This window comes from Ciona robusta, chromosome 8, assembly GCF_009617815.1.
Source record: "Ciona robusta chromosome 8, ASM961781v2".
NCBI lineage: Eukaryota > Metazoa > Chordata > Ascidiacea > Phlebobranchia > Cionidae > Ciona > Ciona robusta.
In genome coordinates this window covers 5096321-5112336 of record NC_143242.1, presented here as the reverse complement: position 1 = coordinate 5112336, position 16016 = coordinate 5096321, and the positions used below count along the sequence as shown (strand labels likewise).

General features: G+C 33.9%; 3 protein-coding genes across 6 annotated transcripts; 2 read left to right on the top strand and 1 right to left on the bottom strand.

Moving 5' to 3' along the window:
• The first annotated feature begins 26 nt into the window (after positions 1 to 26).
• On the top strand, positions 27 to 5634 carry LOC149732615 (clarin-3-like). 2 transcript variants are annotated; one of them, XM_089883004.1, is made up of 7 exons: positions 27 to 153; positions 1595 to 1765; positions 2480 to 2588; positions 3503 to 3612; positions 3669 to 3848; positions 4154 to 4263; positions 4655 to 5634. In XM_089883004.1, the coding sequence occupies exons 3-7, from the start codon at positions 2482 to 2484 to the stop codon at positions 4856 to 4858; spliced, it is 711 nt and encodes a 236-aa protein (XP_089739130.1). In that variant the 5' UTR covers positions 27 to 153; positions 1595 to 1765; positions 2480 to 2481; the 3' UTR covers positions 4859 to 5634. The 2 variants fall into 2 exon arrangements, with proteins under 2 accessions (XP_089739130.1, XP_089739129.1); XM_089883003.1 differs by having other exon boundaries at positions 2381 to 2588.
• A 76-nt stretch (positions 5635 to 5710) lies between these two features.
• LOC149732614 (poly(A) RNA polymerase, mitochondrial-like) lies at positions 5711 to 8547 on the bottom strand. Of its 3 annotated transcripts, XM_089882989.1 has the most exons (4): positions 8284 to 8521; positions 6200 to 8221; positions 5997 to 6100; positions 5711 to 5937 (listed from the first exon to the last, which is right to left on the bottom strand). In XM_089882989.1, exon 2 carries the CDS (start codon positions 8194 to 8196, stop codon positions 6571 to 6573), a length of 1626 nt encoding a protein of 541 aa, XP_089739115.1. In that variant the 5' UTR covers positions 8197 to 8221; positions 8284 to 8521; the 3' UTR covers positions 5711 to 5937; positions 5997 to 6100; positions 6200 to 6570. The 3 variants fall into 3 exon arrangements, 2 of the variants coding, with proteins under 2 accessions (XP_089739115.1, XP_089739114.1); XR_016385554.1 differs by lacking the exon at positions 6200 to 8221 and having other exon boundaries at positions 5997 to 6130; positions 8284 to 8547; XM_089882988.1 differs by lacking the exon at positions 8284 to 8521 and having other exon boundaries at positions 6200 to 8277.
• Positions 8548 to 8908: 361 nt separating this feature from the next.
• LOC149732613 (programmed cell death protein 4-like) lies at positions 8909 to 15604 on the top strand. Its single transcript, XM_089882992.1, has 13 exons — positions 8909 to 9211; positions 9315 to 9419; positions 9743 to 9846; positions 10195 to 10308; positions 10444 to 10485; positions 10712 to 10835; positions 10959 to 11077; positions 11268 to 11365; positions 11441 to 11549; positions 13092 to 13199; positions 13796 to 13906; positions 14420 to 14559; positions 14998 to 15604. Exons 1-13 carry the CDS (start codon positions 9094 to 9096, stop codon positions 15077 to 15079), a joined length of 1374 nt encoding a protein of 457 aa, XP_089739118.1. The 5' UTR covers positions 8909 to 9093; the 3' UTR covers positions 15080 to 15604.
• Positions 15605 to 16016: the final 412 nt, after the last annotated feature.

Here is a 16016-nt window from a genome sequence, read left to right as displayed (position 1 = left end):
AGAACGAATTGCCCGTCGGCTAAGCAAGCACAGCATGCGAACAGTTATTGGCTACAGCGCAATAAAATGGGGGAAATTGAGACAAGAGTTTGCTTATTGGCTGTCAGCCTGATGTATATCTGCAATTCACATTCTTTTCGACGGAAACGAAAGGTAATGTGATTTATCATGTACAATATACACACTGCTATCTTCAAGTACAGTCGTAAACCTACAAAATGGGGTTGGTTTTAGTTTGCCATTCGCAAAACATATAACTCAACTAAAAGGGGTGAAATTATACTACAATTAACTCTGCTATTATAAAAACTGGTTGTAATAATCTAAGTAGAGTACAACGCGATCTAAAACGCAGATAATTACCAGCTACTGACTTGTAGTTGGGTCGCTTAGCGCACGCCGAACATTTTTATGAGCTACTTAAATAGTTTGTTACGTGATCACAGCTAAAACAATATTGTTCTTCTAAATTTCAAAAATAGGAGACATATTACTGTGGGGTAAGAAGGGACATCTTTGGCAAATAACAACCAAATATCCTGATCGTGTTTAAGCAATTAGCAACGGTCTATTTAAAAATCGCGAGGATATGGTTTTATAATTTTTTTAATGTTGTCTGTTTACTACCAAATGGGACGAGAAAATAGAATAAAAATGTGCGAATCTTCCCCCAACGTATAGTAGGGTGGTGGAAGATGAGACACTTTTTCATTCTATTTACTGGTCACATTTGGTAGTAAACATAGAACATTCAAAGAATTTTAAAATCATAACTTTACGGCTACCATAGATCTTTGTTAATTGTTAAAAAGAGGATCAGGATATTTAAATAATATGTGATAAAGGTGTCCCATCTCCCCCCACCATACTCTACAACAAGAACCTCACAAAAATTGGAATCGATATAGTTTTATCGATATATATTTTTATGCTGATTGGTGTATATGGACTATTTCAAAATATAGACACGTTGTTTTACAAAATTCACTTTTCTTTCAAACTAAACATGTATTGTACAGTCATGCGGGATACATAATCTAGTTTTTATTTGTCTACTAAAAATTAGACACCCAAAAGCTAAAAATAAACACACAAACTTAAATGTCACGGTCGAATACCTTGAAAGGCTAATCATTCTTCCCCGTCAACTTTTATAGATCTAATTACGATTTTAAACGGCGCTGACTGCAACTAACTGCTTTCTTTACGGTCTTCTTTATAGGCCTGTGTAGGACATCTGGATTATTACATGTTGGTTACGAACGTACTGGAATTAAACATGTTAGAAATGCGCTCACGAGTACAGGGATATAGACCAGAAAGCGGCGGTAATGTGCAATTTGACACATTTGTTTAGTTGACGCCCTAAAAGGACACGTCATTATTTAGTCGCATTTCAACGTTTCACTCTTTTTTTGTATAAACAGCAGATTGTTAGCGTGAAAATGTTTGTTTTCAAAAAGCATTCAATAATGATATCCACGTTGCAGTCAATGGTCAAGTAACGGACGCTCGCCCTGTTTTTTTTTTATAACACTGCTCGATAACTTACTGGGTACTGCTGGTTACCAAGTTTTCCTTGATCTGTATACAGGTACATAGCAGAGAGGGAGAAATGGAACACCTTTAGCACGTAATATCCAATTATTCTAATTGAAATTTAAACATTTAACAACGGTGGGTGGGAGCTGTGAGGAAACGGTTTTAGAATTCTTTAAATGTTCTTTGTTTACTACCAGATGGGGCGAGAAAATGGAATGAAAAGGTGAATTATTTCCCTAAACTTACTATATATATTATTAAGTGCTTCGTGCGCGTTATTTTATTGCTTCGTGCAAGTTATTTTGTATGTGAACAACGATTAACCGGCTACATAGTTTAAACTACCAAAATGCCACGACCTCATATACGTGTACGACAAATACAAACTGTTCACCTAAAATTAACCGTGAAGTTGCCACGGGTGCATTGAACGCCCATATTAGATTCCCAGTTCTACCTTGACTTGAAAACATAAGAAAACCACAATATAATATAATTATACAATATTTCTTTTGCTTAAAAATGCATTTTAGGGAATTTACAATCGCAATACAAGATGCATTTGGAGCCGAAAAAACGCTAATAATATTTTAATTCAAGAATAAAATTGATAACAGTCGTAAAGGTTGCTTTTCACTTGAGTTATCAAGTCATGCTCCCCACGCTGGTGCTGATTACCAAGCGTGGTGGCAATTGTCGCGAAAATAAAAAGACTCTTGTATGTTTGTTTTGGGAAATTTGTATCGAAAGGTGTTAGCTCGTAAAATCCGTTTTATGTAAGGGCGAACCAGATTGAACATGCGCTGTATTATATATATTAATCTCTTATACTTCGCAGCTGCTGCAGATAGTTTCCATTTGATTTAAACTGCTGCCGGATTTGACACCTCAAAAGTTTATATACACTAAACCCAGAAGTGCCTTTGTTTGCTTTCAGCTATGAATAAAGCTTTTGCGTTTTGGACTTTCGTGACAGCGGCAGCAGCAATTGGACTTCTTGCTACAGGTTTAGGGACAGAAGAATGGTCAATAATTAAAATTACGAGGTGTGTTTTATTAAATCACTTTTCTATCATGTTATACGAGTTATCACTTAGGTAATACAGCCGCTGGTGACCAGTAAAAATTTTGGTCCTAAACTATTCCTTATGTGCGCAAAAAAACGTACTGCGTCTTTAGTATTTACCTACGAGTCATAAATTATAATAACATGCCCCTTTAATGTATATCTATATGTTGTATATAATTTAACTTTGTTTATTCTTTGGGTTTCTTTATTTTTTAATAATTTGTTTCAGTTAAATGTCCATACACTGTGCTAGTTTGTTTTTAGTAATTACCATAACGCATTGTACCTATTCCTGCAATAGGCAGCATGTTTCGTTCCTGTAGGTAAAAAATTTTTTACAATTCAGCAGTTTACCAATGTATTTTTTCCACCAAGATAAACATGCATGAAACTTTTTTTGCTTGAAAACGTGTTGGTAAAATTAATTACTATTATCTTGTACATCAAAGCTTTTGATTGTCTTTCATGAAATATACTGCAGTTCTAGTTTGGTCTTGCACGTTAGGTTTGTCTAAGGGTAACCTTCAAAATGTTTAAGCCAAGGTAGCCTACTTCTAGGTTAGAACAGCATTATTACCACATAAATGGAAGTAGTCAGTGAGGTTTATGCTCATTTGCATGCAGATCAAAAAAACAAGTTATTAGCCTAAACTACTGCATATAAAGGTACAAATTACCAAATTTATGTTGTATAGTAGAATGGGGAAAGATGGGACGCCTTTTCATTCTATTATCTAGTCCTATTTGGTAGTAAACAAAGAATATTCAGAGAATTATAGAACTGTATATCCTCACGACTCCCACAGTTCGTTTTTAATTGTCTGCTAATTCATATTCTAAGTATTCACGTTAACAACATGCAAGTTATGGCCACATGTTATTGTTCTGCAGAGAGACATTTACAAATGAAACATGTGTGGTACAGAGGACACTTGGAATGTTCAATGGCAAAGATATTTTTCCAAGGACATGTTCGTTTTCAAATAATGTGTCCTACAACAGTAGGTCCCTTTTTGCAGGCGATATAATACAACCAAATTAAACTGTGTTTCTTTAGTGTTTAACACAACAGGAATTGCATACAATTCTGGTGTTCAAATTGCTTCACTTGTGTTTATCTTGTTTGGAATTTTGGGTGGCCTTTTTGCAATGGCCATATCTGCTTACAATATAGTTTCAAAACCATATGAGACATTTGCTGGTCCAATAGGAATGATTTCATATTTTACATCTGGATGTGAGTAGAATGTTCTTTATTAACTCTAATGTTTGTACTAGTAAAAAAATGTACAAGGGAATACCCAAGATACATTTAAATTTTATTATAATTATATATACAGTTCTGTGGGGTAAGATCTTTTAGACATCTTTTACCTAATGATCGTATTTTAAACAATTAACAATGGTCTATAGGAGTTGTGAGAACATGGTTTTATCATTTTTAAATGTTCTTTGTTTACTAAAATAGAATGAAAAGGTGTCTTATCTTTCCCCACCCTACTATATACACAGTTTCTTGAAGTATAATTTTTTGTTTCCAAGTGGTCTTCACATTAATTGGTATAATCATCTATGTTGTTCTCTTCTACAATGACTTCCAGGATTCTGTGCTTAAAAACTGTTCATCAAAAGATCCCATATGCCATGATCAGGTATCTTCTGTGTTATGTATTTATTAGTGCTTGTAATATGTTGACCTAGGAGGGGTCATTTATTTAAATAGAATCAGTATGGTTTAATACTTGTAGAGGGTTATTTGTATATTTAGGTTAACATCAACAGTTCTTTTAGCCACACTCTTGCTTGTGTTTTGATATGTAGGGTGTTAAAAGACTGTTTTTATCTTCCTGCTCCTGGGTTAGAATTTCCTTTGTAGTAGCTATCGTGTTAATTTCATCACAAAGCGTTAAAATAAGCCAGTAAATTATGACAAATAAATATTTACAAATGGGAAAAAATTATTTCAGCCAATATGTATACACTAGCCAACATTTTTGATTTTAGGTTAGGCTTGTATGATTATAAGTATTGTTGTATTTCCAGGGCTATTTCCCTGAAAGTGCTGAACTTGGGTATTCATTTTATCTGATTGTTGCTGCTATTGGTCCATTTTTGATAGGGATTATCATTGTGTTTGCTGCTGGTAACAGCCTAAAAAAGAAAATTATGTCTGTTGTCTGTCCAAGAAAATTTGAAGAAGAGCCACACAGTGCAGGGGAAAAAGATGTGAATATGATGTCATTTTAAGTAGACTATCTTTTTGTTAATATTTCAAAACCAGTGGTGCTTTAACTTTTAAAACCATGACCGGAAAACCATGATATTGTTTATAAAATTCTGTGTACAGCATTGTTATAGGTTAAAGTAGTAAATGAAACGTGTGTATACACGAAGGTACAAAGCAAGTATATCTAACTTAAGTACTTGTTCATCCCCATATATGACTGTCACAGGTTGAAAACCATTGGTTTAGTCCAAGTGCTCATGTTAATTATTGCACAACAGATGCATACTGAGCCTGTCACACCCAACTGCTTTTGTAAGAGTAAATATTTGCTGGGCGTCATTTCAATTTTGTTTTCAAAGTTAATCATTAGTAATTTTTTATTTACAATGAATTATATCATTGTTTATTTAGCGTGTACATTGTACAGTGTATTTTAAAATTCTGAATACGAACGTGACAGCCTTACTATTTGTACTATGTTTAGTTCCTTACTAAAATTGTACGGACTTTTTTGATTCATATAAAACTGCTTTGTACAAGTGTTTTGCCAATCAAGTGAACTTACTGTGTCATGTTCCATTTTTTCTATAATTTCTTCAAAACTCCGAATATTGTTAGTTCATTGCAATAATTTTATACCAATATGAAAGGACTGTGCCATTCTTAGCTCGTTAGTGTTTTTTTCAAAAATTATTCATATATTACTGTTTTAATTCCTTTTCTACATTTTTAATTGTGATTTGTTAGTCTGGTGTGATTTAGTGCTTTTGCCTAATAAATTTAGCTTAATTTAAAATTATGTCTGTTGGTATACGTAGGAGCCTAGAAATAGATAAATAACATGAAAACAATGTTTAAGTAATTTCACAATGTCATTTTTAAATGTATTTTATTGAATAACATGAAAACAATAATGTAAAAGTAATTTTATATTTTAAAGACAAAAAACATATGGTGTCATATCATGTGTCTTTTGACATTGAAGGTGTAAAATAGAGATTAAGTCCTTTTGGCTGTTTAGTTTCGGTCATTTCAAAGTTACAGTTCTCCGACACTTTGTCTTTTAAGAAGTTGCTTACGTCTTCCTGTGAGTAGAAATCTTTATATATTCAAGTGTTGATTAGTGGTATGTACTGTTATGTAGTTATAAAACTTTACCAGTTTCTGTTGATCCTTATATCCATAAAACATCACTTTAACATTTCTCTCCTTGGATAACCAGCCCGAAATCTGTTTAGCTTTGTAGAGTAAGTGGTCACGCTCTACAGAATGTTTAAACTTGAGAACATTTTCTAAAAAGATGGATATCAGACAAAATGCTTGTAAAATATTTAAATATTGTGTTGCAAGCTATAGAAAACCTTTTTTGGCAAAGAAATGTTGCCCAGTTGATAAAGATTGATTGTTCTGGTTTAGAATATTTCTTGTTTGTCTAACTGCATTCCATACCATGGAATTCATGTTTGTACAGCAGCAAGCAAAACCAACTTTTAGACTGTTTACATTTTACTTTTATAACATGTTTTTCCTGTTAAGACTGTAGTGTTTAACATTTTACATGCACATGGTAATTTAGGAAGAAAAATACAGATGGGGCTTGGGGTTCCCAGTACAGATGAAGGTCTAAAAATGTGTACAATTCAATTAGGTTATTATTAAACGTAGTGACGAAATTAAGTGCCAAATTAATATATCGTATAAAACGTTCGGATTTTTTTATTTTACGACAATGTCAATTCAAAAGTGACAACTCTTTTGTGACATCCACAATTGACAAAATTCCCCATGGTTTATTATTCCTCTTATTGCGTTTGTAACTTTCGAGTTTCAAAACAGCTCTTTGTGCTTCGTTTTTGAATTGTTCTACAGCTTGAAGGGTACACATCTTGGCGACGTTGTCTTTGGAGAATGGATAAAGTATCACAACCTGTGATGAGACGGGAGTTACTATACCTGAGCTCAGAGAAATGCCGTAATGCTTGAAATCAAAACGTGTGTAATACTCAAGGAAGCTCATGAAGAGTTCTTCAACAGAGCTAGTGTTTTGAGAAGGGGGAAGATCCGACACATGTTTTATAAGATTTGCCTGGAACCCAGCGATCAACGTAGCTTCAGAAGTCTTTATCTTTGTGGTTTCATGCAATGTTGGTATGACTGGTTTATTTACACGCATTAGGTAAAATAAAGCAAGAGATACAAGCATAAATGGTGTGAGACCTTTATAGTCTTTGTCTCCGTGTCTGGTTATTCCAACTTGTTTTCCCCAAACTTTAACAAGGTAAAGAAAAGGTGCAACCCGTGAATCATACCTGGAAAAAGCATTCAAGCACCATGACATCTTTATACCATAAACATTGTGTAGGGAGATGTCCATGTTAATAGATAGTGGTGAAAAGTTAAATGTAAGGATTGGAACGGATGCGTCAATTGGTGTTGTTCTGGTTACACCTGGCAAACTCAAATGTAAGTCTTCCACTACATCACAGAACAAACCAAATGCTGTAGACCTGAGTATATCTTTGTATTGTTCTGCTCCAGTGGTACTCAAATGGTGGATGTTTTTAGCCACGTGTCTGCCTTTAATCAATTTTGATGGGACTGTTTCTATGTTGGTTATAGACACATCCAAGTCTGAGCTGGGTGTTGAAAAACCTGCCATGCTGCTGCCAAATGGGACAGCGGTTAAATTAGACTCGATTTTATAGTTGAAAAAGTCCTCAACAACAGAGCTCAAGAAAAATTTTGCTCTTAGATTTTTATTTGTTGCAGAGCAGTACGTATAAAACAGATTTGTTTGCTCCGAGATGCTGCTAGCTCTCATCATACTTTGTACAAATTCACTGTGAGTGTGAGCTAAAACCTTCTCAGTGGGTGGTTTGGAGGAATCATTTGCATGTGACAGCTTTAGCTCATTTGGTTTTAACTTGGCAATTCGTGTGCGAAGCTTGCCGTCATCACTAAGTAGTGAGAGTTTGTGAATTGAGTTCAGGTCTTTAAACTCTACTAAGTAAGAGCATAACCTGCCATTTTTAACTTTTATATAGTAAGGTGCAATGTACTGCACATCTCCAACATGGGAGCAAAATGTTTTGACTTCTTTTAGCAATAGGTTAGCATTATCACGTTCAGAAACGTCAAGTTGTAGCAATATGCTATGTTGCGCTTGCTTACGAAGTCGGGACATTATTTGTGGGTAGGAAATTGAAGTGTCAAATAAAACGTCTTTTGGTTCGCAAGAAATACTACTTTCCTTTTCTATGATGCTTTTGTGACTTTGAGATATTAGTCGAAGTGAAATACCGCTAATGGATCGTTTAGAAAACCGTATTGAGTGTGTACAAAACGTGCGAAGAGACATGTTGAAAATCTCCCTATTCGTGTTGCTGCAAGTATTTTTTAACAGATACGAAAACATTATGATTATCAAGTTAGCATAATAAAGTACCTTTGTTAGATTTTCATGCACAAAATGCCTGGACCATCGTCAGAAAATGGTTTTAATCGCTCTAACTAACAAACTTCTATAATTCTAAAGGCATGCCTATTTTAATCGGGAAACCACCTAAACCAGAACCTATAGAAATTAAGAACCTTCTAAAACGAAGCCGAAGGTCTGAAATTCGACCCAAAAAGTACTATTACGCGAGATTTAGTAACAATATATGTGATATTTTGTACAGCTTCGAACTAAACAACCGTGTAACTTAAACCCGTGTGGTATTGGATAAGTTATTTTATTAAAAACACATTTAAAGACTTTAAACGAACGTTTAATTAATCTAATAACAATATAATATAATAAAAGTGATGTTTTTTACAGTACAAAAGTAAAAATAGGCAAAATACCAAACCGTGAATTAAGCTCCCTTTAATGCTCGTCAGCCAATGTTTTGCGCAGTGCATTCTGGGTAATTTAACATTGCTTTGCGCCGTGCGGCATAACAGTCTGTTGCAGATTTCACTTCTTTGCGTAATGTGGTCTGTGTTTGTGAACGTATTGCGACCGACATTTCATATCCGGGCGTAACGTTATATACTTAACTCGCCAACAGTAATACAGTATATTTATTTACATTATGTTGTATTTCGCAGAAGTTTCACCAACCAACGTAACAAACAATTGCATAGAGCCGAACAATCGTGTAAACAACCGTTGTTTTGCCGGTTTGGTATAGTGGTAGAGAGATAAATGTTAAAGAGAACAAAGTTGTAGTTAGATTCTAGTGCACGGAGCGGACGTAACAGGCAAGTGGAAATGGAAGCAAGAAACACAGACGTAACAGCTAATGGTATTGACGCCGAACGAAACAAAGCTAAGGACAAAAAACGAACTCGAAGAGATTCTCATAAAGCAAAAGATTCACCAATAACTGGTATTTTTTACATTTTATCATTTGTGTTTAATTTTCTGTATTTTTATATTTTCATATTTGTGTTTCATTCTTGCAACTTAATGCTGTTATTGTTTATTTAAAGGGGTCATTACCAATGGTGCAAGCGCAAATGGTGCTGTTAAAAGATCAGGCAAGCTTGGTGACCGAAAGTCCAGATCTATTTATGGAAGAGGATTGCCAAAGAAAGGTCAGTAGTCATTGACTTGTGACCTTTCCCATTATGTCTAACTTAATTGAATGTTGAACTTACCTAAAAAAGATTGCTCACACGTCGAAAACAACTCTTCAAGCGTTTATCCAGACAATATAGCAGTATTTACAATACAAAAAAATATATAAATTAGTTTGACCACAAAAACATTCGGCAAATTTTTATTTGTGGAGAAATCAATTGATATATTTTTTAAAATATTAACAATTTGCAAATTTAAATTTTATGAAAAAGTATTTTTAATACACCATAGCATATCTTCCTATGCTAAATCTGTCATACTATTTTAATATTCCTAGGTGGTGCTGGTGGTAAAGGGACTTGGGGAAGATTAGGAGATGAAATGCAACCTTTGCCAAGTTGCTTGGATGACCATGACCCTAATTATGATTCGGAAGAACAGGTTAATATGATTTTTGCCCAGAAGGTTTTTCTCACTACACTACAGGTTTTCCTATATTTGGTTATATTTGAGCACCTAAGTTGTTCATTTTAAGGCCATAATATATATATATGCATTTAAACAATGTACAAGACACCAGGAATCTAATTAAATTTCAAGTTATTTTACCAATTCACCAACAGAACAGATTGCTCAAATCTGCAACAGTGTTTAATAAAATGTTACTGGAATGCTTATTTTTTATGATGTGAAAGTAAAACTCATAATCTTACAACACAGTAGCTAACATCTATTTTTAAATGGATTGTTTAGATTGAAGTTATATATTTTGTATATTTTATAACACAGGAGGAAATCACTTACAAAGCTGTTAAGCCTGAATGGAACAGAGATGAGGTGGAAAAAACTGTTATTCCAATAATCAATGAGTATTTTGAACATACACAAAAGGAAGAGGCAATTGTGAGTCAAATCAAGTACCTATGCCGGAGTAGTATTTATTGAATTTTAAATTTTTTTATTACAAACTGGGGTATATATACACCTATCATAGGTTATAGCAACCTTTATTTTTTTTTAAATATTTGTTTCTTGCAGGAATCTCTTGGCAGTCTTAACATTGGTGACAAGAAAGCTTTGGTAAGAAATGCTTTGTGTGGTGTATTTTTAGACTGAGATTCTGACCTTTCAAATGCTAGGCCTGGGCCTGGCTTCAATTTTACATCATTGTGTATTCTATATTATTCGATACTGGAGTAAATTGTAATGATTATACTAGGATTAAAACTTATCAAACCTTATCAACAATTAGTAGTTACACAGAATTGTGGATTATTTAGTTTTATTGGAGATATATATTTCTTAGGTTGTTATATGTCTTGTGACTCTTGCATTGGAAAGAAAGAATGAATTCCGTGAGCTGGCTTCAGAGTTACTGAAAGCATTCATGACTCCATTGCACCATATTCAAAGCAATGGAAACTCTAATGGTAACTTGTGTATTTTTTGCCAAATTATGAATTTTAACACATTTTCAACCAATTCAAATTTTAATATTTTCGGTTTATTTTTGGCAAACGCAAAACAAAATTTTAATGAATTTTTCAAACCAGGCAATCACTCTGGTAAATTTGGATCTGCACTGATCAGCAAGGATGACGTCATTATTGGACTTCTAGCACTGTGCGACGATCTTCCTGAGCTAATACTTGATACTCCAGATGCACCAGAGGTGTGTGGTACTATGAATATTGAAATCGCTGTTTTTTTAAACAAATGCATATTCTTAAATCTCTTAAAAAACTTAATTCTCCTGAAAACAAAATCTTAAAACTGATAATTTTTCGGAATTTCCTAAAAAAAAGTCATAATGTTATTTTTGTTTTGTTTTTGTTCAATTAAACATGAATGTTGTTTTTTAGGTTTTGGGTAAATTTATCGCACGTGCAATTTCCGACAATGCAGTGAGTTCGGATATTATTGAAACGATGATGGAAGAGCCAGACTGTGAGCTTATAATGTTAGTTCATACAACACTGTTGCCATGCCTACAGTGGTCAAGTTAAGCCGATAACCAATGCTTCTATATGTGCAGGGCTTGTGCTAAAGAAGTAAAATGCCAGTTGAAAATTCATCACAATAAGCTGAAGAACGTGTGGGGTGTTGCAGGTGGTATTCAACCTGTATCAGTGCTTAAGGGAAAGGTAGTTGTTACTTTCTTGATTTTATCTTTGTATTTCTAAAGGCTGAATCGTGTGAAAAAATTAGTACTTGCTAAGACTGTAAATGAAGCTTTAGTACCGGCAATTTTAAGTAGCAATTAAAAAAATAATTATAGAACATGTATCTGATACTCCTGCATTATACATACATATGTTACGAACATTCTAACGAACATTCTATTGTACATTCTAACTGCTATACAAAAGGATTGATTACCTTTAACAATGAATCGATATAAATGGCATTGTTATTGAACAAAGGTTCTCATATTATGTATCTTTAAAGGGAAGTTTCATAAATATCAAATCTTAAATATATGAGGTTTATTTTGCGCACAAAATAGGTCTTTAAACAAACACAAAGTAATTGCCAAGAAAAAAAATCCTTTTAACAAAGTAATTTTCAAGAAAAACCTTTAGAGACAGTTTAGAATAACTTTTAATTTGGTTGTTGCTGACCATAACATATTACTTTGTTTGTCACAGTAAACAATCAATGTAACTGTAAGTGACATGAGTGACGGGTTGTTTATGTTTAGTGATGCATTAAAACTTCCTCTACATGATATGTATGGAAATATACGTCACTGTTTGTTGTGCCTTTCCACGAAAATTACCTACCAGTATCAAAAGGCTTCATAACACACTCTACGAGTGACTATTGTGATGTCATAGCCTGAATTGCCTGCTGTTGTTTTTGCTGAGTATGACATCATAATAGAGTAAGATATTATGTTGTCTATCACTGACAGGCGAGCCTACTTACTCATCAATCATGTGGTATACACACGCCTGCAAAATGAGGTATTTGCGGGCCGTACTCAATATTGCGTCAGATTTATATACGCTGTGTATCTGTGTGGGTGGTTGCCTGGTGAAGTAATACCTTATTTGGTAGCATGTGATATGACTAAAACAAATTGTAATTTTAAATATGCTCCTAATTGAACTTTAATCCATAAGCTATAGGAAATTTTAAGGACTTTGTACAGCGCAAATCTATTACAATTACAATATTATACCCATAAATGCCTCATTTCTAGCATAGATTCGCATACTGTAAGTCATAAAACTGTTAATATTCTGTTCCATAATCAATATTTGAACCAGGTGATTGACTTTTATGTCAGTAACATTACCATGTATTGATTGTTGACAACATTAAACCTATTTAACAATGTGCTAATTTTAGATAATGGTTGTTAAGCGTTCCTTGTTTCATGGATTTTGTTTGATGCAGCCAATTTTAAATTGTAAATTTTTAGAACATTTCCCTAATTATTTTGTTTCAGTAAGTTTAAATGCACCATCGATATTTATTACCATAGTGCATTCAATTATTTAAATTCTCTTTACCTTAAAAGTTTATTTCATTCATATTTTGAGAGATTTAAATTTAGATTGCACAAATTATTTTGTCCCTGTCTGTACGCCATCTATGTTTATTACCATTATTTCCTAGGTCCTATGCCATAGTTCATTAAATTTGTCCAATTTTCTGTTATACTTATAATTTGCTTTCAGATAACGGCTTTATTGAAGGAATATTTATCATCTGGTGATAGCGAGGAAGCCATGAGATGTGTTGCAGATCTTGACGTGCCACATTTTCACCATGAGCTGGTTTATGAGGTAAACTACACAACATGCAATCTTGCTAAAAGTTAATCAGTGATTTCGTTTTACTCCCATATGCATGATTAATACATTAAATTGAACAGTTTAATGGTACTTCAGCTTGGGTAGTTCAGTTGTGGTAGTTTGAAATATGTACGGTACTGATTGTTTAATATTGTGCAATGCCTGTTGTGTTATGTTTGAACATGGTCTGTACATAAAGGCAATTTTAATTAAATATATATTAAATATGGTAAAAATACCAACACATTGCATAACTAATTACACCAGGTCATGTGCCTTTATTTGTATACTGTTTATTTTATATGAGTGGAAAATCATGGTGAGGACTGTCAGGAGTCAGGACACTCTGGGACCTGGAATTGAGCCTAATTCATTACCCCAATCTTTATCGTATTCAAATCAGCTTTCGTAATTTCCTTAAAAAATGAATATATCTCTGTAATATTACGTATATTGAAAATAATTTTTTGCTCCATAGTTATCTACGAGTTGTTAGCACCTTTTAGTAAATAATAATTATAGCACAGTGGACCCATTACCCCAATCGCATACATATTTATTTTAACATATTACTATTTATAACACAGGCAGTTGTAATGGCCATCGAAGTAAGCACTGACAGAGCATCGAACATGTTGGTTCATCTTCTTAAGAGATTTGCAGACACTACTGTTGTTACTGCTGATCAACTAACTCAGGTGTCCAAACAATATGTTTAACATTATAAACATATTATATATATTAGGGTGGGGGAAGATAGGACACCTTTTCATGCTACTTTTTCTTCCCATTTGGTACGAAACAAGAATAATTATAAAGCCATGTTTTCACAACTCCCATAGACTGTTGTTAATAGTTTAAAACGCAATCAGGAAATTAGATGTTATGTGTTAAAGATGACCCATCTTCCCCACCCTACCATATATAACTTATGCATTTTGCATAACAAACATCTTAACATAAAAAATAACTTTTTGCAAAAATTCCGTTTTGTTTGTTTTGACCTGTAGCTGACTTAAGTGATTATAATGACATAATGTAACATATAGCATTTTATAAAGTATTCTGCATTTCAGTATTAGTATACTTATTCAGTTTTCCTTGGTGTCGTTTTTTTTGTGCTCCCAATTGTACACCTAATGTCATAATGTGTACATGCAGCTTTTGCTTTCATAATAAAACAACATGTTAACATGCTATTCACACTACAGGGATTCCGACGAGTATATGATGAAATGCCAGATATCAACCTGGATGTTCCAAATGCTTATTTCTACTTGGAGCAGATTGTTAACAAGTGTCATGACTTGAAAGTCATTTCACTTAAATTGAAAGTTCAAGCTCCAAACAGGTACGTGTTTCAAGTTTGTGTAAATGATGACAATTAAACTTCTTTAGCTTCCCGTGACAGGCAACTACAGAAGTTATAACATAGTCATATAACAATGCTGTTTAGGAGGAAGTCTTTTTTGACTAACGTTTTAGATTTAACATTGAAAAATGTTTATTTTAACACTATATTTGAATGATAACACACCCAATCTGACCCTGAAGTCCAGTTCACTAGCAATATAGTCATAGAGAAATGTTTTTAAGGAGGCAGGGTCTTTTTGACCAACTTTTAAATTTAACACAACAATACGCTCATTTTGACACATTTCTTTGTGTCTTTTGAAGGTAGACATTAACACATATTGGCTGCCCGGTTACATCAACTGTAGGCTAATTTTTACCGTTTCAAACTGCATAAACAGTATTCTCAGTACTCACTGCTTTATTTAACTTCCAGAAGCCGCAAGCGCTTTGTCAGCGAGGGCGACGGAGGTCGTCTAAAAAACTACAAGAACGACAGTTACTTCGACCTTGTTTAACTTCCAGTAACTTTGCTGCGAATGACGTTTAAACAGCTTGTGTGTTTTGCATTAGTGCGTCCTTTTGATGTCGCTATATCTGTTTTGTGTGGATGCTTTTATATTGCGCTCCGAGTCCGTATACGTATGTTAAGCTGGTAGTTTGGCTTCATCAGCCACTTATTGTTCGTAGGATCCCCTTTGTTGGTTGGTTATTGTGTTCCGCGTCACCGTTCGCTTCGTAACTATATGCGACGGTCACCACATTTTGTGCATCGTGTCATTCAGTTCTTTTTACCGATTTTTTTACAGCAACGCTGCAAGTTTCTGTTGTTCCATCATGTAATTGCGTTCCATAAATGAGTTTCAAAAACGCCTTTGTCAAGAAAAATCAACGTATAACTGGATTTTGTATTCAAACCAGCTTTTTAATTTCCAAAAAAAGACTGATTATAATGTATGCAATATGAGAAGTTGAAACCGTATCAGTAAAAACATTTCTGTGTATATTTCGTATATTGAAAATAAATTTTTGCTCCACGGTTACGAGTTGTTAATACCGTTTGTAATGTGTTGTGTTTAATTATATAGTATGTTGGGTGGAGATGGGACACCATTAGCACATAATATTCAAATATCCTGGTGGTATTTTAAACGATTAACCCTTTCATTCCCATTGATGCCATATGGCAACAGCAAATTTGGGCAAGCCTGGACACGAAACGTGTTGCCGATCGGCAATGCTGGGAAGTTCTGGAGTTAATCCAATTCTTTATCTGTGCCGTGTGCAAAATTTACGCAAATGCGACAACTTTAGGGGAGTTTTTGTACAAGTAAAGTTGACCGCTTGAAGGTACTCGCCATTTCGAAAAAGTGGGCTTTAGTATATGGTTTAACCGTTTGGTTCGCCCTAAATATCACCAAAGCGTAACAGTGGTGTAATAGATAAATAAAAAGG

Coding starts and splice junctions, on each gene's coding strand:
- LOC149732615 (XM_089883004.1), top strand. CDS start 2,482: ATGAATAAAGCTTTTGCGTTTTGGACTTTCGTGACAGCGGCAGCAGCA. Junction 3,613..3,668: donor AAATAATGTGTCCTACAACA/GTAGGTCCCTTT, acceptor GTGTTTCTTTAG/TGTTTAACACAACAGGAATT. Junction 4,264..4,654: donor ATCCCATATGCCATGATCAG/GTATCTTCTGTG, acceptor TTGTATTTCCAG/GGCTATTTCCCTGAAAGTGC.
- LOC149732614 (XM_089882988.1), bottom strand. CDS start 8,253: ATGTTTTCGTATCTGTTAAAAAATACTTGCAGCAACACGAATAGGGAG.
- LOC149732613 (XM_089882992.1), top strand. CDS start 9,094: ATGGAAGCAAGAAACACAGACGTAACAGCTAATGGTATTGACGCCGAA. Junction 10,486..10,711: donor TTGGTGACAAGAAAGCTTTG/GTAAGAAATGCT, acceptor TATATTTCTTAG/GTTGTTATATGTCTTGTGAC. Junction 11,366..11,440: donor CCAGACTGTGAGCTTATAAT/GTTAGTTCATAC, acceptor CTATATGTGCAG/GGCTTGTGCTAAAGAAGTAA.